The sequence below is a fragment of the Heteronotia binoei genome, chromosome 5 (assembly GCF_032191835.1).
Source record: "Heteronotia binoei isolate CCM8104 ecotype False Entrance Well chromosome 5, APGP_CSIRO_Hbin_v1, whole genome shotgun sequence".
In the NCBI taxonomy this organism is placed as follows: Eukaryota; Metazoa; Chordata; class Lepidosauria; order Squamata; family Gekkonidae; genus Heteronotia; species Heteronotia binoei.
This window is the reverse complement of record NC_083227.1, coordinates 170,664,472-170,682,792: the sequence shown is the minus strand read 5'-3', so window position 1 is coordinate 170,682,792 and position 18,321 is coordinate 170,664,472. Positions and strand designations below refer to the sequence as shown.

The following is an 18,321-nucleotide window of genomic DNA, read 5'->3' as shown; positions in this document are numbered from 1 at the left end:
GACAGGAGTAAGAAAAAAGGCTGCTGCTTGGGATCAATTAACAACTTCATTGCATGTTGTTTCAGACTCTAAGATGGCCAAGGAACTGGAACAGTTGCATGGCAATCAAACTCTACTGAGTGCAAATGGTAACAATTCAGCTTTTCTGTTCAAAACTGCTTGTTACTTATTTATCATTGTTTATGTTAAAAACTGTATTTCACCTTTTTGCCCTCACAGAGGCCACAAAAAGTATACATGATAAAATCACATTTCAAAACCATTAAAACCCCTAAAACACATCATTAAAACAATTAAAAACAGAGTTAATATACATACAAAACATAAAAAACAACAATTAAAACATTGGTTAGGAATCATTGAGAGAATGCCAAATGAAAGTCCTTACCCACTGGCAGAAGACAGCAACAAAAGGGGACAGACAGAAACCTCCCTGTGGAGAGAGTTCCAGAGCTTTGATGCCATGACCAAGAGGCTCTCTCTAAAGTGGCCATCTGTCTAATCTCAGAAGGTGGGGATACCCAAACAGAGCCTCCAAACAAGATCATAGTGGTCAGGCAGGTTCATAAGGAGTAGGTGGTCTTTCAGGTAGGTTAATCATATAGGGCATTGAAGGTCAAGGCTAGCAACTTGATTTGTGCCCAGAGACAGGCCTGGAGCCAGTGTAGATGGGCCAAGACTAGAGTGATGTGGTCATTACAACCAGGGCCGGAACTAGGGCCTCTAGAACCCAGGCTGGCACCTGCCCTGCCCTGCCCTGCCACTGCGGCAAGGGAGGGCTGGGGAAGCTCCAGGTAAGTGGTGTGCGAAATCTCCAAGACTGTCTTAAGAAGGGCAGTCTCGGAGTGCACTGTGCATGCACGGCTCACATGCGGTCCTTGCTCAGGCTCTACAGGCAGACCTGAGAAGGCTGAGCAGGGGCTGAGGGTGAGCCACACATGTGCTCTCAGAGACACTCTGAGACTGCCCTTCTGCCTCCAAGAGCACACTGTTCACATGTCGCTCACCTGTAGCCCCTGCTCAGCCTGTTCAAACAGGCCCAAGAAGGCTGTGTGGGGGCTTCAGGTGAGCCATGTGTGTGCTCTCGGAGGCTCTCCACCAAGCATCTCCAAGAGCGCAGCCGCTGCCCCCTCTCAGTCTTACTGGGCAGGCAGTCACCAATCCTACTGCACCCTTTGGGATCCTTCATTTGCATTCCCTTCCAAAATGCCTGACTTCCTGATTGGATGATTCTAGCAGAATGGCCAATCAGAATGCAGGCATCAGCATCCTGGCCTGCTACGGATGTGTGCTTCAGCATAGATATTAATTAAATACATAACATATCTAAAGCCTGCTGTGTGATACGTTGAACACCTCAATATTATCACCCTGGTAATCTGCTGCAATTCAAAAGGAACAGAGTGACCTTCGTGTCTCGTGGGTGAAGTGAGTGGCCCTTGAGCAGGGGACGGCAGAGGCAGCTGCCACACCTCCTCGTCCTTCCATAGGCTGCACGGCGGTGAAATACCTGCTGTAGCTAGTACAGGTGTACTAACAACACCACCCCCACCCCAAGATTCTGCACATTTGCTAGCCATCTTGTAAACTAATGTGGCCATTCAAAAGGCATCATCTTGTCTTTATCCAGGGAGAGAGGGAGATGGGGCGTTGGGGGGACTGGGCTGCAGCTCTGGCAGGCACTACTGGGGCCCTCTTGGTTTTTTTAAATGTTTGCCAATGCGGCAGGAAACACCAGGCTCATTAACTTTAAAGCATTATTTTTTTCTAGCCTGTATCATTTTACTTACATATATTTTGGGCCTGTGAATCCTGCAAGAAACAGCAGCAGTGTTTCAGTTGCTCCAGCTGACTTTTGGAGCTTTGTTTTCCCCATCCCACCAGGTATTCCTCCCTCCCGCCTATGCACAAGGAACTCTGGTGAGAAAAGAAAGTCGTGTTCTCCCCGTTTGACATTGTCCATCCAATAGACCACAAGTGCTGAATAACCACTTCCTCAGCCTCTTTCTGGGATGGTCACCCCCTTGCCACTGTCACACCAGCCACTTTTGCCAGCAGCACCCTGACTCTGGCCGGGAGGGAGCCAGGGTGTCTGGGGAGCCAGGCTGCAGCTCCAGGAAAGGCGGGTTGGCCAGTGCAAGACAACTAGGGCAAGCTGGGTGGGCGCTGGTGAGGCAAGCCCTGGGCCCACCCCCAAGTGGCTACACACCCTGCAGCATGCCTCCTGACCTCCGTTATGGCCAGGAAGGAAGACTACCCTGATGTGCCTGCCCATCACATTAGCTGCAGCTCTGGCAGCAGCAGAAGGAGGGTTCTGGCGGGCGAGGAGGCCTGAGGCCAGGTCTGAGTGGGGTCCCTCCCTCTGTCCATAGCTGGGCCAGTGGCAGCATGCCCTCTGGTGCAAAGGTGGGGAGCTTGGAGGTGGGCAGCAGGCCAGACCAGGTGAGAGGCAGAGCACGTGGGGATCGGGGAGCCCTTCTCAGAGCAGCCTCCTGAGGCCCAGGACCCACCTTCCTCGGAGGAACCTTGAGGCCCCACGTGGCTGTTGCATGGCAGGTTGGGCCAGCTAGAGCCCTGGACAGCCCAGGTGGAGCAGCACTCTGGTGAGCTCTAGCACAAAAAGAAGCCCTAGGCTTTTGTGTTTATACCCTACAAACTGATTTGAAATGAAAAATCAGCACTTGATTTTGCAGCAGCTCCTGCACAATGCCTTGTACAAACAGAACTGTGTTACCAGATGGTAGAATGGATGTAAACAAATAGCCAGTGCTTGTAGGGAGAGTGTTAGAAAAGTTAAAGCTCAATCTGAGTTTAGGCACCATGACGTGGCAAACTCTGTGAAAACGGGGGGGACCAGCGAGAAGGTGTTGCCACGGATGCAGTAATGTAGGAGAGGCCATTGCAGTGACCATCTGCCAGGCATAGCCAGACAGTGACCACACAGCGTTCACTACACCGGGAAAGGAGAGGCGATGTATTGCGCATGCACTTTCCCAGGGGGGGCAGGACACCCAGAGGGAGCCCACCCACCTCACCCCCCATATACTATGTAATGTAAATATAATTCCATATTCTATCTACTTCAAGTGCACCAAATTTTCTTTTGAATGAAAGCCTTTTACCTCAGAAGAACTGTTTAGCATAACATGATGACATTGCTAAAAAATCCCAGACTATTAGCTAGGTCCTCCTACTAACTGAGAATTCTGTCTTTTCCAGACATCCATATGGAGAAGCAACTGGACATACTTCATTCTAGTCAGTCCACTTATGGTATGCATTTACTTCACAATGATCCTGATATTCCTACTGCAAACTGTTGTTGCTCTTCCTCCCCTCTCAGCATTGTCCCAAGAACAATTTTCCCAAAGACAATTAATTCTAATTTCCCTCAGTCTTTGTTAATTATGCTTCCCATGGCTTATCACTATCCTTTGTTAAATTGCTTGCTAATGGTCATGGTCTGTACATAACATTTCCTCAGGGGAGCTAATGGTAATGGGAAAAGCTTTTCCTGAATGGGAACTTACTAACAGCATGAGATTTCAGATTATGCTCTGCCAGGATGCTTGTATGAGACGGATGTGTGTGAGATATAGGCTTACTAGGTCTCCAACCATCCACCTGCTGTCCCCACTGTGGGGGGGAAAGGTCAAGGGGAGTCATTGTGCTATTGGCTTGATGTCACTTCTGGTGTAAACCACGGGGTGGGTGAGCCTAGACTGTCTTGCTTGATACAGTCAGGGTGGTTTTTTTGAGCAGGAACTCACAGGAACGCAGTTCCAGCTGGCTTGGCATCATAGGGTGGGGCCTAATATGCAAATGAGCTTCCGCTGGGCATTTCCTACAAAATAGCCCTGCGTGAAACAATGGTGATGTCAGGGGTGTGGCCTAATATGCAAATGAGTTCCTGCTGGGCTTTTTTTTTTAAAGTCCTGGATGCAGTGATGTCACTTTTGGGTTTGTGCTGGCTGGAAAAGACATGTCAATGGCACAACATCCTCCCCTCTCCAGCCGGTTGCCAGTGTGAGGGAAGAGAGACTAAGTGGCAAGGTTTTTGTTTTACAGAACTATAATGGAAACTGTCTGTATGTCTGTTCAAATGCATATGCAGCATCCACAATGTTGGATTAGCTTCAGGATAACAAGTTGTTCTGCCTGCTGCAGGAGTTTTATGTTTTGTAAATTTGCAATTAGAACAGCCTAATTACAGAGACAGAGAGCTCCGTGGCGCAGAGTGTTAAAGCTGCACTCCTGCACTCCTAAGCTCTGGTCATGACCTGAATTTGATCCCCGGTGGAAGCTGGGTTTTCAGGTAGCTGGCTTGAGGTTGACTCAGCTCTCCATCCTTCTGAGGTTGGTAAAATGAGGATAAGAACATAAGAGAAGCCATGTTAGATCAGGCCAATGGCCCATCCAGTCCAACTGTGTCACACAGTGGCAAAAAATTTATATATGTGTGTGTGTGTGTATATATATATATATACACACACACATACACACACACACATACACACACACACACACACACACACACACACTGTGGCTAATAGCCACTGATGGACCTGTGCTCCATATTTTCATCTAAACCCCTCTTGAGGGTGGCTATGCTTGTGGCTGCCACCACCTACTGTGGCTGTGAATTCCACATGTTAATCACCCTTTGGGTGAAGAAGTACTTCCTTTTATCCGTTTTAGCCTGTCTGCTCAGCAATTTCATCAAATGCCCACGAGTTCTTGTATTGTGAGAAAGAGAGAAAACTACTTTCTCTACTTTCTCCATCCCATGCATTATCTTGTAAACCTCTATCATGTCACCCCGCAGTCGACGTTTCTCCAAGCTAGAGTCCCAAGCGTTTCAACCTTTCTTCATAGGGAAAGTGTTCCAGCCCTTTAATCATTCTAGTTTCCCTTTTCTGGACTTTCTCCAATGCTATAATATCCTTTTTGAGGTGCGGCGACCAGAATTGCACACAGTACTCCAGATGAGACCGCACCATCGATTTATACAGGGGCATTATGATACTGGCTGATTTGTTCAAGGATCCAGCTTGCTGGGGGGAAAGTGTAGATGACTGGGGAAGGTGATGGAAACCACCCCGTAAAAAGTCTGCCATGAAAATGTGAAAGCAACGTCACCCCAGAGTTGGAAACAACTGGTGATTGTACAGGGGACCTTTCCTTTCCTATTCCCAATTACAGACACACCATAAATGTCCAATTCTCACAAAAATAAAATTGAACCATGTGGTACTACTCCTGGCCTTCTTGCTTCTTGGAAGAAAGCAAGGAGAATTTAACTGTATCTTTTCCCCGTAACTGGTGATGTGTAGTTGTAATGTTTTGTTTTGTTTTCAGCATCACAGATGAATAACAGCCTGAAGAGACTGGAAGATCATCAGACTAAACTAAAACAAAATAGTAAGCACACTTAGGCTGCAATCCTAGGAACTCTGTAAACCACCCTATTAAATAAAATGGAACTTCCACGAAAACCTTACCTTTTCACCTCATCATTAACTCCTAATGTTCTTATGAGGGGGGATTTTTGTGTGTGGAAGTGCATTAAATGCTGTGAGATCATCAACATCTGAAGTTCCACAGTCTCTCTAATAGTTTACTACAACCTCATTAAGAACTAGGCCTGAAACTTTAAGTGGTTAATTGATGGAGAGCATTTTCAGTGAGTGAGCTATGAGTTAGCGTCTATATTCTCCCCCACATGACACAAATAGCAATCACAGATAAGGGGAGAGGAATATAGACCACAGAATAACATGCTGGAAAGGTTTACACCACCACACCAAAGCCCAGCTTCTATAATGTTCTCACATAGTAAAGAGAAGATGTAGCAGGAAAATCCAGGAAAAACCAGAGACATACATATAAAGCAGATCTCAGAAACTCTGTTCTCAAAATCAGGAATCAAACAGATGCACCAAAGTTCTTAATAGAACTTTAACTATTATTCTACCTTTAAATCAGACCCGTAGCCAGAAAAATTTAGATGGGGGGCCCAGGGGATAAAAATTTAGGGGGGGGGCAGAGGGCGAGCGAGCGAGAAAGGCAGCGGGCAACTAAGAAAGGCGGCAGGAGGCCGAGAAAGGTGGTGGGTGGCCAAAGAAGGTGGTGGAGTGGGCGAGGAAGGTGGGGGTGGGAGAGAAAGGCAAGTGAGGAAGGTGAGGGAGGCGACCGAGAGAGGTGGCTGGCGACTGAGAAAGGTAATGGGCAGTAGAGTAAGGCAGGTGAGTAGGCTTCCCAATCTACCCGCCCTGGCGGGGGACCCCAGGATTTCCACCCTTTTCCCCCGCTCCCCAAAAAACCGGAAGCGGGGGAGGGGGGAAATGGTGCCGGGGAGCATAGCAAGCCGCCTGATCCTGGAGCAGGCGAGGCCGCCGCGCTGCTGCCGCCCCCTCCCCGCCCACCGCAGCTGCTCCTCCGAGATGGGCCCAGGCTGAGCCCATCTCAGAGGAGCAGGCAAAACCAGAGAAGGGGAGGGCGAGGCAGGCCAGGAGCATGGCGAGCCGCCCCGGCCCGCCTCCACTTCCCCTGCGCTTCCACCCCAGAGGCGGAGCGGGCGAGGCCGCTGCACCGCTGCCGCCTCTTCTCTGCTCGCTGTGGCTGCTCCTCCGAGATGGGCTCAGGCTGAGCCCATCTTGGAGGAGCAGCCACGGTGAGCGGAAAAGAGGCGGCAGCTGCGGGGCGGCTCGCCACGCTCCCCGGCGCCGTTTCCCCCCTCCCCCCTAGCTCCACCCCAGTGTCTCCTGGCTCCACCCCCAAAGTCCCCAGATATTTCTGGGGTTGGACTTGGCAACCCTACAGGTGAGAAAGGTGGTGGGCAGCCAAGGAAGGCAATGAGTGGGTGAAAAAGGCAGTGGGCAGGAGAGAAAGGCAGGTGAGGAAGGTGGTGGGTGAGCAAGGAGGGTGGTGGGTGAGCAGTGTAGGGGCTAGAAAGGTAAAGGCAAAACAGGGTGAATTAGTGGGGTCTGCCCCCCCGCCCCCCTAGCTAAATACAAATACAACCTAGAACATGACTAGAATGTGGAAGAGACAGAGATTCAGGAAGGACAAAAAGTGATTGTCTTCAAAATATTTATACGTTATCACAGATCAGAACTCCACTCCTCCCCTACTATTGATAGTTTCAAAAAGTGTGGGACACCTATTTGTCCATCTTCTGGTTTTGCATTTAATTTGGCCAGCAGTGAAAAAATGAGAATTACTTCTTAACTGATTAGTATACAAAGTGATGAGGAAACTGTGAAAAGCTTGTTTTGGAATCACTTTTGCGCTGTATACCAATTGCATGAGACCAAGTTCACCTATTTTATTTTTTCCTCAAAATATTGTTCCTAGTGACCAAAGAACTATTTGATTTATACATTGAGGAAAAAAACATCTGGGATGAGCTGTTTAAATTAGGAAGTGTACTTCATAAACTAAACGGTAAGATACAACATTCCTTTGCTCCTGGACTAATGAAATGCTGTTTTCTTCAGAGACATCGCTTACTCCCCAGCTAGTGAGTACATTTGCACATTAGGCCACACCCCCGACACCAAGCCAGCCGGAATTGCGTTCCTGTGTGTTCCTGCTCGAAAAAAGCCCTGGATCATATAAGGAATGATGAGAGCACATCCCTAGAGACCAGTACAATGTGAAAGTAAACACCATGAGAAGAGTCTGCTGTGTATGAAAGTGAAGCATACACAGACTTCTCTAGGTGTAATATATGACAAGGGTGGCCAAACTGTGGCTCGGGAGCCACATGTGGTGAAGCTCCTGGAGGTCAAGGAGGAACTTAATGCATGCTTACTCTCAAGTAAGCTTGTTTAGCATCAGGACTTCAGTCAACCTCTGAGTGCTGATCCATAGGTAGGGGACTATTTCTGCCATGTGTGAAGCAGAGAAGGAGGGGGGAATAGGCAGGTTTGCAAGCTCTCCTCCACTGCAGAGGTTGTCTGGAGAACTAAAGCAGGGAAAGAGAGTGTAAGAGATGAGGGAGTCACTAGAAGGAGGGACAGAATTAAAGAGGATGGCATAGGGTTCCCCTTAGTTTCATAGCTCTTGTAGGAGCCATATTTACTAACTTTGTTGTCGAGGCAAAGAGAGATGCATAACAATGCAAATGGCGGTCAGTGGTTTATGTGGTACATGTGTGTTTCCTTCTCTCACTAGTGCCAAAAATAATTTCCTAACCTTTCCCTATGCTGGTCTTATGGGGAACTGTTATTACCAGCTTTTTTTAAAAAAAAGTCTCCTAGCATGGTCACGTTGTCAAGTGCATACATATATATTCTATCTTTCTATGCAAAGACAGTATTAAGAGTTTTAAGAAAGATATGTGTGTAATATTTGTTCATGTCTTGCTGCTCTCAAACATCTGACATTTAGTCTATGTGGCTGCCACATTAAGCAAGTTTGGCCACCCCTGATATACGATAAGCAGGTCCATAAGAACATGTGGAGGGCATCTCATTTCCCCTTCATCCACTGTTTCCTCTTCCTTTCCATGAAAGCCCTCATAGCCTCTTCTCCTTCCAACCCAGCACAGCCAATCTACCTTTATTTGACCTCCTGTCTTAAGCTTTCCTTCCTTTCCTACTCTGGCAGCCAGTCCCTAGGAAAACTATGACAAAGTTGCAGAATTCTGGCTGCTAGCCCAGGCCTAGTTGTGCAGTGGAAACCAACAAGGACTTGCAAGATGCACATCATTTTCTTCTGCATCCCTTTCCCCATACCATTTCTTTTACCCTTCTTCCTCACAACCCCCATACCATTAACTTTTCCTGCTTCCTTCTCTCCTAAGACATCCAGTTTGGTGTAGTGGTTAAGAGCATGAACTCTAATCTGGGAGAACCTGGTTTGATTCCCCACTCCTCCACATGCACCTGCTGATGTGATCTTGAGTCAGTCACTAGTTCTCTCTGAGCTGTTCTCTCTCAAGAGCAGTTCAAGAGAGAGCTCTCTCATCTCCACCCACCTCACAGGGTGTCTGTTGTGGGGAGGGGAAGGGAAAGGTGATTGTAAGCCACTCTGAGACTCCAAGTGAAGGGTGGCATATTAATCCAATCTGTTCTTCTTCCTTCCTACCCACCATCCTGCTTTCTATCTGCCCCCCTCTTTAGCTATATTTATTTATTTATTATGTGTATACCCCATCTTTCTCCACAATGGCAACTCAAATCAACCTTACTCTCTCCCCTGCCTTTTAAAGGCAAAAACCAAGGCTTTAAGGCTGGCAATACTGTTATGGTTGCCTAGTAACAGCCACAGAAGCTTCTGAGAGGGCAATGATTTCTTAAAGCTACAAGCACTGCTTTTATTTTATTATTTTATTTATTTTTCTTAATTACACATTTTTCTGCAAACCTGTGACTTTCTTTAGGTTTGTAGAAACATCTGTCTTGTCTATTCATGGTTCTGATCTCTGGATTTAAGTATCTACAGATTTGGCCAGGGTGAGAATTAGATATATTGATGACTGCTTTGCATACTTCCTCTGTCATTCATTTGTAGCTTCAGCCTGCAAGATGTGTCCAGAAGGATGGCACCTGAACAGAGGACAATGCTACTATTTTCATGAAGAGTCAATGCACTGGTCTTTAGCTGAAAAATTCTGTGATGATCAAGGTGGCCACTTAGTTGTCATCAATGACAACTCTGAGCAGGTAATTAATAGTTGTTCTATAATAATTGAGTATAGGTTTTTCATTTACTGAGCACAACCTGTTTATTTCCTCACAAGCCAGCTCTTTTGTGGCAGAGATATTGCATTTCCTCAGAGCTCATTTTTATGTGGGAAAATGTGGTATCAGTGCTGCAGTGATAGTTGTATAGGATATGTTTTGTGGAAATGTCACAGGAACCTGTTGGATACATTTTTAACCCAGAAAAGAGTAAGAGTTGAGTAGCACCTTAAAGACTAACCAGATTTGTGGCAGGGTATGAGCTTTTGTGAGTCACTGCTTACTTCTTCAGATTTTAACATAATTACTGGTGCGTCAAACTATTCCTTATTAGGAATTATTTGTGTTTTGCCGGTTATTGTATTCTGTCAAAAGGCCTGTAATTATGACAGGTGATAATTTAACTGAAAATACTTGTATCCCATTTTTCTCCCCATCAATGGGACTGAAAGCTATAAGCCCAGGGAGAGAGAAGGGGAGAAAGAAAGCCAGTACACTTCAGGATTCCTCGGGGTTCTACATATGCCCCCTAGAAGAATCCTGCCACTACAGATCAGACCATTCAGTGTCACAATGTGTTAGCTTGAGCTGGCTGTACATGTGGAATGGAGCCTACCATAAGTCCATATGAAACTTGTTGCTTTAAGAAAGGACAGGATATTGGCTTCTGGTTTGAGTGTGCTGACAGAGCTGCATCCCTGACTAAGGGGGAATTTTATTCCTTTGTTCAGGGTAGTAAAGACCCCTCTGGGGATCTCTGCCCACCAATATCAGTCAGATATTGGACCAAGATAACGTCGAATACCTTCAGTCGTAGATCTCGGCTGAAATTAGGCAATTAAACCTGCCTTCTGGAAGCCTTGAAGATCCAGCGTTTAAGAGGGAATGTTTTCTATCATCTACAAAGGATTAAAAGCAAAAAAATTGGTTTAAGCCTGTCGGACATTCACTTTAAGGACTGATTTACAACTTAATGAACAGAAAGGCGGAAGTGCAAGAACATAACAGATAAGGTACTTTGATTTATATTTCTGCTCCGGGACTTTTCTAAGCTAATCTAAATGACAGTGAGAATTAAAAATAATTGGAACTGAGGCGAAACAGAATGAAGATAAGGGTCTGCCTAATCTGAATTCTTTTAAACTAAAAACTTTAATAGAACTTGAAAAAGAATGAAATTGTTTTGAATACCTGTGGCTGATGACACAGGCTCTTTCGCTTCTCGCTCTAAACTGGTAATCAACATAACAAGCTCCAAAGGCTGCGATACTTGGTGGAAGAGAACTGAGCAATTTAAATGAGGAAGTAAAACCTTGCTGGCCAATGAAAAAGACTGACAGTTGAACCAGGAAGGAATTAAGACCAAGACCAAGAAAGTCCTCACTAGGAACTTCTTTTAACCATAGAGAAACAACGATCGCCATTTTGAAAGGGAGGAAAATTGCCAAATCTGTTAAAAATCAATATCTCAGCCCAGGAAGGTAGGAGAAAGACTAAATTAGTCTTGTTTTAAACAGCATGTTCTAAGCTATTGGACTTGGTGTTGGATTTTGATTTGGAGACCTTTTAAGTTTTGGTGAGGTTTTTATGTCAGAAGGAAGGGTAATCCGTGCAAGACCTCATTCCTTTGACAAAATGCAAATCCAATTTGATGCCTTGGAAGCCAGGATGATGAAAGGGGTGGACAAAATGTTAATGGCCCTTAAAAAAGAACTTTAAAAAGATATTGGAGATCTTAGAAAAGATGTTGAGGACTTTAAAGATGAACTGGGTATGATCAAGGACAGAGTTAAGGGTGTTGAAGAGAAAGTGGATACACATGCTGTTACCCTTCTAAAACTCCAAGAGAAGGTCACAATTCATGACTGCAGATTAATGGAAACACAAGTGCGTCTGAGAGGACTACCTGAAGGGGAAGAGATGAATTTAATGGATTATTTGGTGAAAATCATTGCTGAATACTTAGAAGAAGATCCTGAAAAATTCAGAAGTATGCTGGATAGTGTCTACAGAGTTAACTTAGCATATGCAAAGGACAAAGGTCTACCAAGAGACATTGTTATAAAATTAAGGTCTAAAGACATAGCAGGAAGAATTCTAAACAAAGGTTTTCAAAAAGCTTGCATAATAGAAGGGAGTAGAGTTAAAATAATGAAAGAGCTACCAAGGCAAGTGATTAACGACAGGAAGAAGTACAAGAGGTTAACAGAGAAGTTGCGTGTGGAGGGCACAAGATACAAATGGATACTACCTGAAGGTCTTGGTTTCGAACAACATGGAAAAAGGATTACAATAAAGAATGAACAAAAGATGTATAGTTTTTTTGAAGAGAATAAGGATTCTGCACCATAATGGAGTACAAGTTACTATCTTGGAACGTAAATGGACTAAATTCACCACAAAAAAGAAAAGTAACATTTCATTGGATTAAAAAACAAAAATGTAATATAATTTGTCTACAGGAAGTTCATATACAACAAAAGGATTATAAATTTTTGTGGAATAAAAATTTGGGACTGGAATTTTTTGGCAGAACAAAAGAAAAGAGGAGTAGTCTTTTATATTAAAGAACAATTAGAACCAAAATTGATATTTAAAGACAAAGAAGGAAGATATATTGCAGTGGAAGTGATGATGGAGGCAAAAAACCCGTTGCTACTAGGATTATATGCGCCCAATGGAGCGAAAGACAAGTTCTTTAAAGACATTAATCGACAGTTAGATGAAATGTCATATGACCAGATCTTGATGATGGGTGATTTTAATGGGACAATACAAAATAATATTGATAGATCAAGCCAAAGAAGACAGACAAAGAAGGAAAACTACCAAATTCTTTTTTCGAGTTGGTTAAACAAGAAAATTTGGAAGATATCTGGAGAAAGTTTAATCCTGAAGTAAGAGACTATATCTTCTTTTCAGCAAGACATAATTCTTTTTCCAGAATAGATATGTTATGGGGCTCCAAAAGTTTGGGCCTCATAACTAAAAAAGTGGCGATTCTACCAAAGGTTAGTGCAGATCATAACCCAATATGCTGGACTACAAAACTGCAAAAGAAAACAAGAAGATGGAGAATTAACGAGGATCTGATACAAGATAAAGACACTGTGACATTTTTAGAAAAGGAAACTGCAGCGTTCTTTCAAATACATGAGACTGATGATGTGGAATTTCAGACAGTTTGGGATACCTATAAAGCAGTAATGAGAGGATTACTAATCACATTGAATAATAAAGATAAGAGGGCCAAGAAAGAGCGGTTGCTAGGTTTACAAAATGAAATAAAGAAAAAAGAAGAGGAATTTTAAAAAAGACCAGGAAAGAAGAAATTAATAAAAGAAATCACAATATTACAATCCCAAGTAAGACACGTTGAATAAAGAATTAGAATGGAATTTAAAAAGTTTGCAACAAAAATCATTTGAAGGCGCAAATAAACCTGGGAAGTATCTAGCCTGGCAATTGAAAAAAAAGAAAGAAAATAGAATTATTAACAAAATCATGGTAAATCAAAAAGAGATGGTTGATCAAAATGGAATTAAAAGAGAATTTTTTAAATATTATGCAAATTTATTCAAAGGTGTGAAAATCAGAAAAGACATAATGGAAGAATATCTACGAAATATTCAAATAGCACCCCTGACTGAATACATGAAAAAGATTTTAAATGATCCAATAGAAAAAATTGAAATTGAAGCAGCTATAAAAGCAATGAAAGAAGGTAAAGCTCCTGGGCCAGATGGGTTTACAACTAAATTTTATAAAATTCTTAAAGATACGATAGTACCTAAACTGCAAAAATTGTTGAATACGATAAGAGAAAAAGGGAAAATTCCAAATACTTGGAAGGAGGCTGTAATTTCGTTGATTCCTAAAGAAGATAAAGACATCACAAATGTAAAGAATTATAGACCAATTTCACTACTAAATAATGATTATAAGATTTATACAAGAATTTTGGCAGAACGACTGAAGCAATATCTGATTAATTTTATAAAAGAAGATCAAGCTGGATTTCTCCCTAAAAGGCAAATAAGAGACAATGTAAGAGCTGTTATTAATACTGTGGAATATTATGAGAAACATTCAGAAAAAGAAGCAGCTTTATTTTTTGTGGATGCAGAAAAAGCCTTTGATAATTTGAACTGGGACTTCATGTTTGCAGTAATGGAAAAAATAAATTTAGGGGAACATTTTGTAAGAATGACGAAAGCAATATACATGGAACAACATGCAAAACTGTGTGTAAATGCAGATCTTACAAAAGAGTTGAAGGTGAGCAAATGTACAAGACAAGGATGCCCGCTTTCACCATTGTTGTTTATAATGAAGCTTGGATTAAAAATTAGAGGATTCTTTTACAAATATAAAGCATTTGCAGATGATATTGTGTTCATTATAGAGAATCCGATTCAAGTGACACCATTGTTGTTAGCCAAGATAAAAGAATATGGAGAGATAGCGGGATTATGTATAAACAAAGAGAAGTCAAAATTTTTATGTAAAAATATGCAACCAAACAGACAGAAAGAATTGCAGACTTTGATGGGATGTGAAGTTACTTCTAAAGTTAAATATCTTGGCCTAGAAATAACTATGAAGAATATTGACTTGTTTAAAAATAATTACGAAAAGCTATGGTGCAAGATGGACAAAGATTTGATGAAATGGATTGGGCAGGATTGCTGCAATTAAGATGAATATTTTGCCAAGAATAATGTATTTGTTCCAAACTATCCCGATTGTGAAAGATAGCAAACAATTCAATAAATGGCAAAGGAAGATCTCTGATTTTGTATGGGCTGGGAAGAAACCAAGGATTAAGATGAAGATTTTAACAGATGCTAAGGAGACAGGAGGTTTTCAACTTCCGGACTTAAGACTTTATCATGATGCAGTTTGCTTGACATGAATTAAAGATTGGATAATGCTGTTAGATAAAAAACTTCTATGGTTAGAAGCTCATGGGAATAAATTCGGCTGGCACGCTTATTTGTATTATGGGAAAAATAAGATGGATGGTCTTTTTTCTCACCACTATATTAGAAATAGCTTATTAAACACTTGGATAAAATATAAGAAATATGGCGATGAGAGAAAGCCGCTTTGGATAGTGCCAGCAGAAGTAATAAAAATAACAGCTGAATCTGATGAAGAAAGAGTGATGTCATATAATCAACTGCTCAAAATTCAAGGTGACAAAATTGAATTAAAGTCTGCAGAAGAGTTAAACAACAAGTACGATTGGTTTCAAATGCAACAAATAAAAAGTTTGATGGAAAACGATATTAAATCTGATGGAATTAGACGTGAACAAACAGAATTGGAAAGGGTTCTGCTTGGAGACAATGAAAAATTAATATCGAAAGTATATAAATTACTATTGAAATGGTCTACAGAAGAAGTAGTAAAATCTCAAATGGTTAAACGGGCAATTAATGTAAATAGAGAAATACAAATGGATATATGGGAATACCTTTGGAAGAGCTCGATGAAGATATCAACATGTCAAAATATTAAAGAGAATTGTTTTAAGATGATGTATAGGTGGTATATGACTCTGAAAAAACTGGCAAAGATGAGTAAAAAGATGTCAGAAAGATTTTGGAAATGTAAAAACCACAAGGGTTCTTTTTTTCATATGTGGTGGACTTGTGAAAAAGCGAAAAAGTTTTGGCAGATGATACAACAAGAAATCTCTAAAATTTTGGGATATGACTTTAAGAAAGTTCCAGAGACTTTTCTGCTAGGACTACAAATAGATAAATTTCCAAAAGATAGGACTTTAATTTGGTATTTGCTCTCAGCTGCTAGGACATTGTAAGCGCAGTTGTGGAAGCAAGAAAAAATACCAGAGAAATGGGACTGGATTGTGAAAGTTTAATCGTGGAGTGAGATGGACAAGCTAGCAAGAACTTTGACTATGATTTGGATCTGTTTAAAAAGGAGTGGAAGAAATTTAGAGAATACATAGAGCAAGAGTGGAATGTAAAAAGACATTGGACAATTTTTTAATGTGAATGGGAGAAAAGAAAGACATTGATTTTTGATTGGTTAGGGGTGCCTTTTTAATTGAACTTAAGTATATAACTTCGGCGGAAGTCTAGTAATGGAGGGAGGGGGGGTTGAAAATATCATATGGGTTTGAGATAGCAAGGACATACCGTAATTAAATATTGTAACCATATGTTATTAATAAAATTGTTTAAAACCAAGAAAGGACAGGATATTCATCATTAATAATGAAATCCACATGGAATAGCAGAGACGAGAGTACTTGTTGCTCTCTTGGAGGTCGGAGAGAAAGTCTTTTGTTAAGTATGTAGCTGCCAGGACTGTTTGCCCTAGTTTTTGTTGTGCGCCATGCATCTTACCATCTCCGTCAGATGCTGGCTTCTTGCAGCCAAGCCATTCTGCTGTGGAGTGTAAAAGGTAAAGGTGCAAGCACCAGTCATTTCTGACTCTGGGGTGATGTTGCATCACAACATTTTCATGGCAGACTTGTACAGGGTGGTTTTACACTGCCTTCCCCAGTCATCTACACTTTCCCCCCAGCAAGCCAGGTACTCATTTTACAGACCTCAGAAGGATGGAAGGCTGAGTCAACCTTGAGCCGGCTACCTGAACCCAGCTTCCGCCGAGATCAAACTCAGGTCATGAGCAGAGAGCCTGGACTGCAGTACTGCAGCTTTACCACCCTGTGCCACAGGGCTCCTTGCTGTGGAGTGTAGGACTCTGTGATGTGCTCCCTCAGGAACTGCTTAGCAACTTTTGCTGTGTCATCCATGGGTCAGACTGAGGGATGCACATAGGGTTGCCAAGTCCAATTAAAGAAAAATCTGGGGACTTTTGGGGCAGAACCAGGAGACTTTGGGGGTGGAGCCAGGAGACATTGGGGGTGGAGCCAGAAACAAGGGTGTGACAAGCATAATTGAACTCCAAGGGAGTTCTGGTCATCACATTTAAAGGGACAGCACACCTTTTTAAATGCCTTTCTTCCGTAGGAAATAATTAAGGATAGGGGCACCATCTTTTGGGGCTCATAGAATTGGACAATCCAATTGTTTTGAAACTTGGAGGGTATTTTGGGGATAGGCACTAGATGCTATACTAAAAGTTTGGTGCCTCTACCCCAAAAGACAGCCCCCCAGAGCCCCAGATACCCCCCTAGAGCCCCCCCCAGAGCCCCAGATACCCACGGATCAATTCCCCATTATTCCCTATTGGAATCGTTCTCCATAGGGAATAATAGAGTGCACAGTAGACATTTCCCTCCCCCCACGCTTTTTAAAGGGAGGGAGGGCCTCCAAACCAGGGAATCCCCTGCCCCCTCCCTCTCTCACACACACAAATACTTACTTGGTCTCCTTCCAGCAGAACTTCACTTGCTGTGAAAACGAAAGCAAACGAAAGGGAGGGGCCGTTCTCCATGGAAACTGTTACTGACCCTTTCCCATGAAGCCCTTCCTGTTTCCTGTGCAGCCTTAAAGGGGCACACATTTTAAAAACTGTTTGCAGGTTTCTAAACCTGCAGGAGCTCTACAATGATATGATGCCTACATGCACGTTCTCTCCCCCCCTCCCCACTTCTGGATTTTTGGAGAGCGGGGGAGGAGGCTGCAAATTCGGGGGTCCCCCGCCAAGGCGGGGGGGGGGGGGAAGCCTAGATGCACGTCTAATTTAGCCTTCTGTGATTGAATGTACGTGTTTACTACTTGAAGGCCTTAGGGCAGTTGGTTTTCCTTCCATTGAAACCATTGAATTTCCTACTTGGGGTTGACTGTCTTGGTAACAGTCTTCTATTGTTCTCAGCTCAGCTAGGATTTCTGCATTTGAAAGGCTTTCTTCTGTGCAGCTCCATTTCTGTGCTTTCAGCTTCCTTCCTTCCACTTAGTTGTAATTTAACATCATAAATGGATTGTTGGTCTGGTTTCCAAAGAGTTTAATAGAGAACCAAAAGAATTTGGAAGAGATATGAGAGCCATTACTCTGAGTACTCTTTCCCTGTGGTTCTCAGTTGAACAGTAATGCTAACAAGTTTATTTACATGTGATGCCATCTTTTAAGATTCAGACTTCTTTGCCACCCTTTTCTTCTGTATTTTGCATAATGTATTACACATGTCCTTTACAGTTATGGCCTCCCATAAATACAAAAGATGTGTGTCAGCTACATTTACCATTATTAGGTCTGTTGCTTTGTCATCCTTTAGGTCCCATGCTACCTGCTCAGCTTCAGGAGTGGCCAGTCTTTTTGATTCATGCTTATCAGTTGATCTCTAATGAGAAGGGTTGCCAAATTCTGGATTGGAAATTCCTGGAGATTTAGAGTAGAGCCTGGGAAGAGTGGGGTTTGGAGAGGGACCACAGAGGAATATAATGCCTTAGATCAGGGGTGTCAAATGTTTGGCCCATGGGCTGTATCCATCCCATGTGGGGCTCAGATCCAGCCTACCAAGCGACCTCCTTCTCCTGCTTCCAGGGCTGCTGCTACAGCCGTACCATGCCTTTGTTTCCCATCTTCCTCCATGGCACTTTGCTTCCTGCCATATAGGCATGCAGAGAGTTCTGTGGCTGCTTTGTGTGGGAGAGATACAGAGACAAGCCTGCCTTTGCTTCTCTCTCTCTGC

General features: G+C 43.0%; 1 protein-coding gene across 1 annotated transcript in view; it reads left to right on the top strand.

Annotated features, from left to right (window-relative positions):
• FCER2 (Fc epsilon receptor II) overlaps positions 1–18,321 on the top strand; it is a 54,733-nt gene that overhangs the window by 20,241 nt on the left and 16,171 nt on the right. The window contains exons 3-7 of the mRNA XM_060238356.1: positions 66–128; positions 3,220–3,273; positions 5,359–5,421; positions 7,357–7,446; positions 9,520–9,671. Coding sequence (XP_060094339.1) covers positions 66–128; positions 3,220–3,273; positions 5,359–5,421; positions 7,357–7,446; positions 9,520–9,671 — 422 coding nt within the window. The remainder of the gene's footprint in view (positions 1–65; positions 129–3,219; positions 3,274–5,358; positions 5,422–7,356; positions 7,447–9,519; positions 9,672–18,321) is intronic.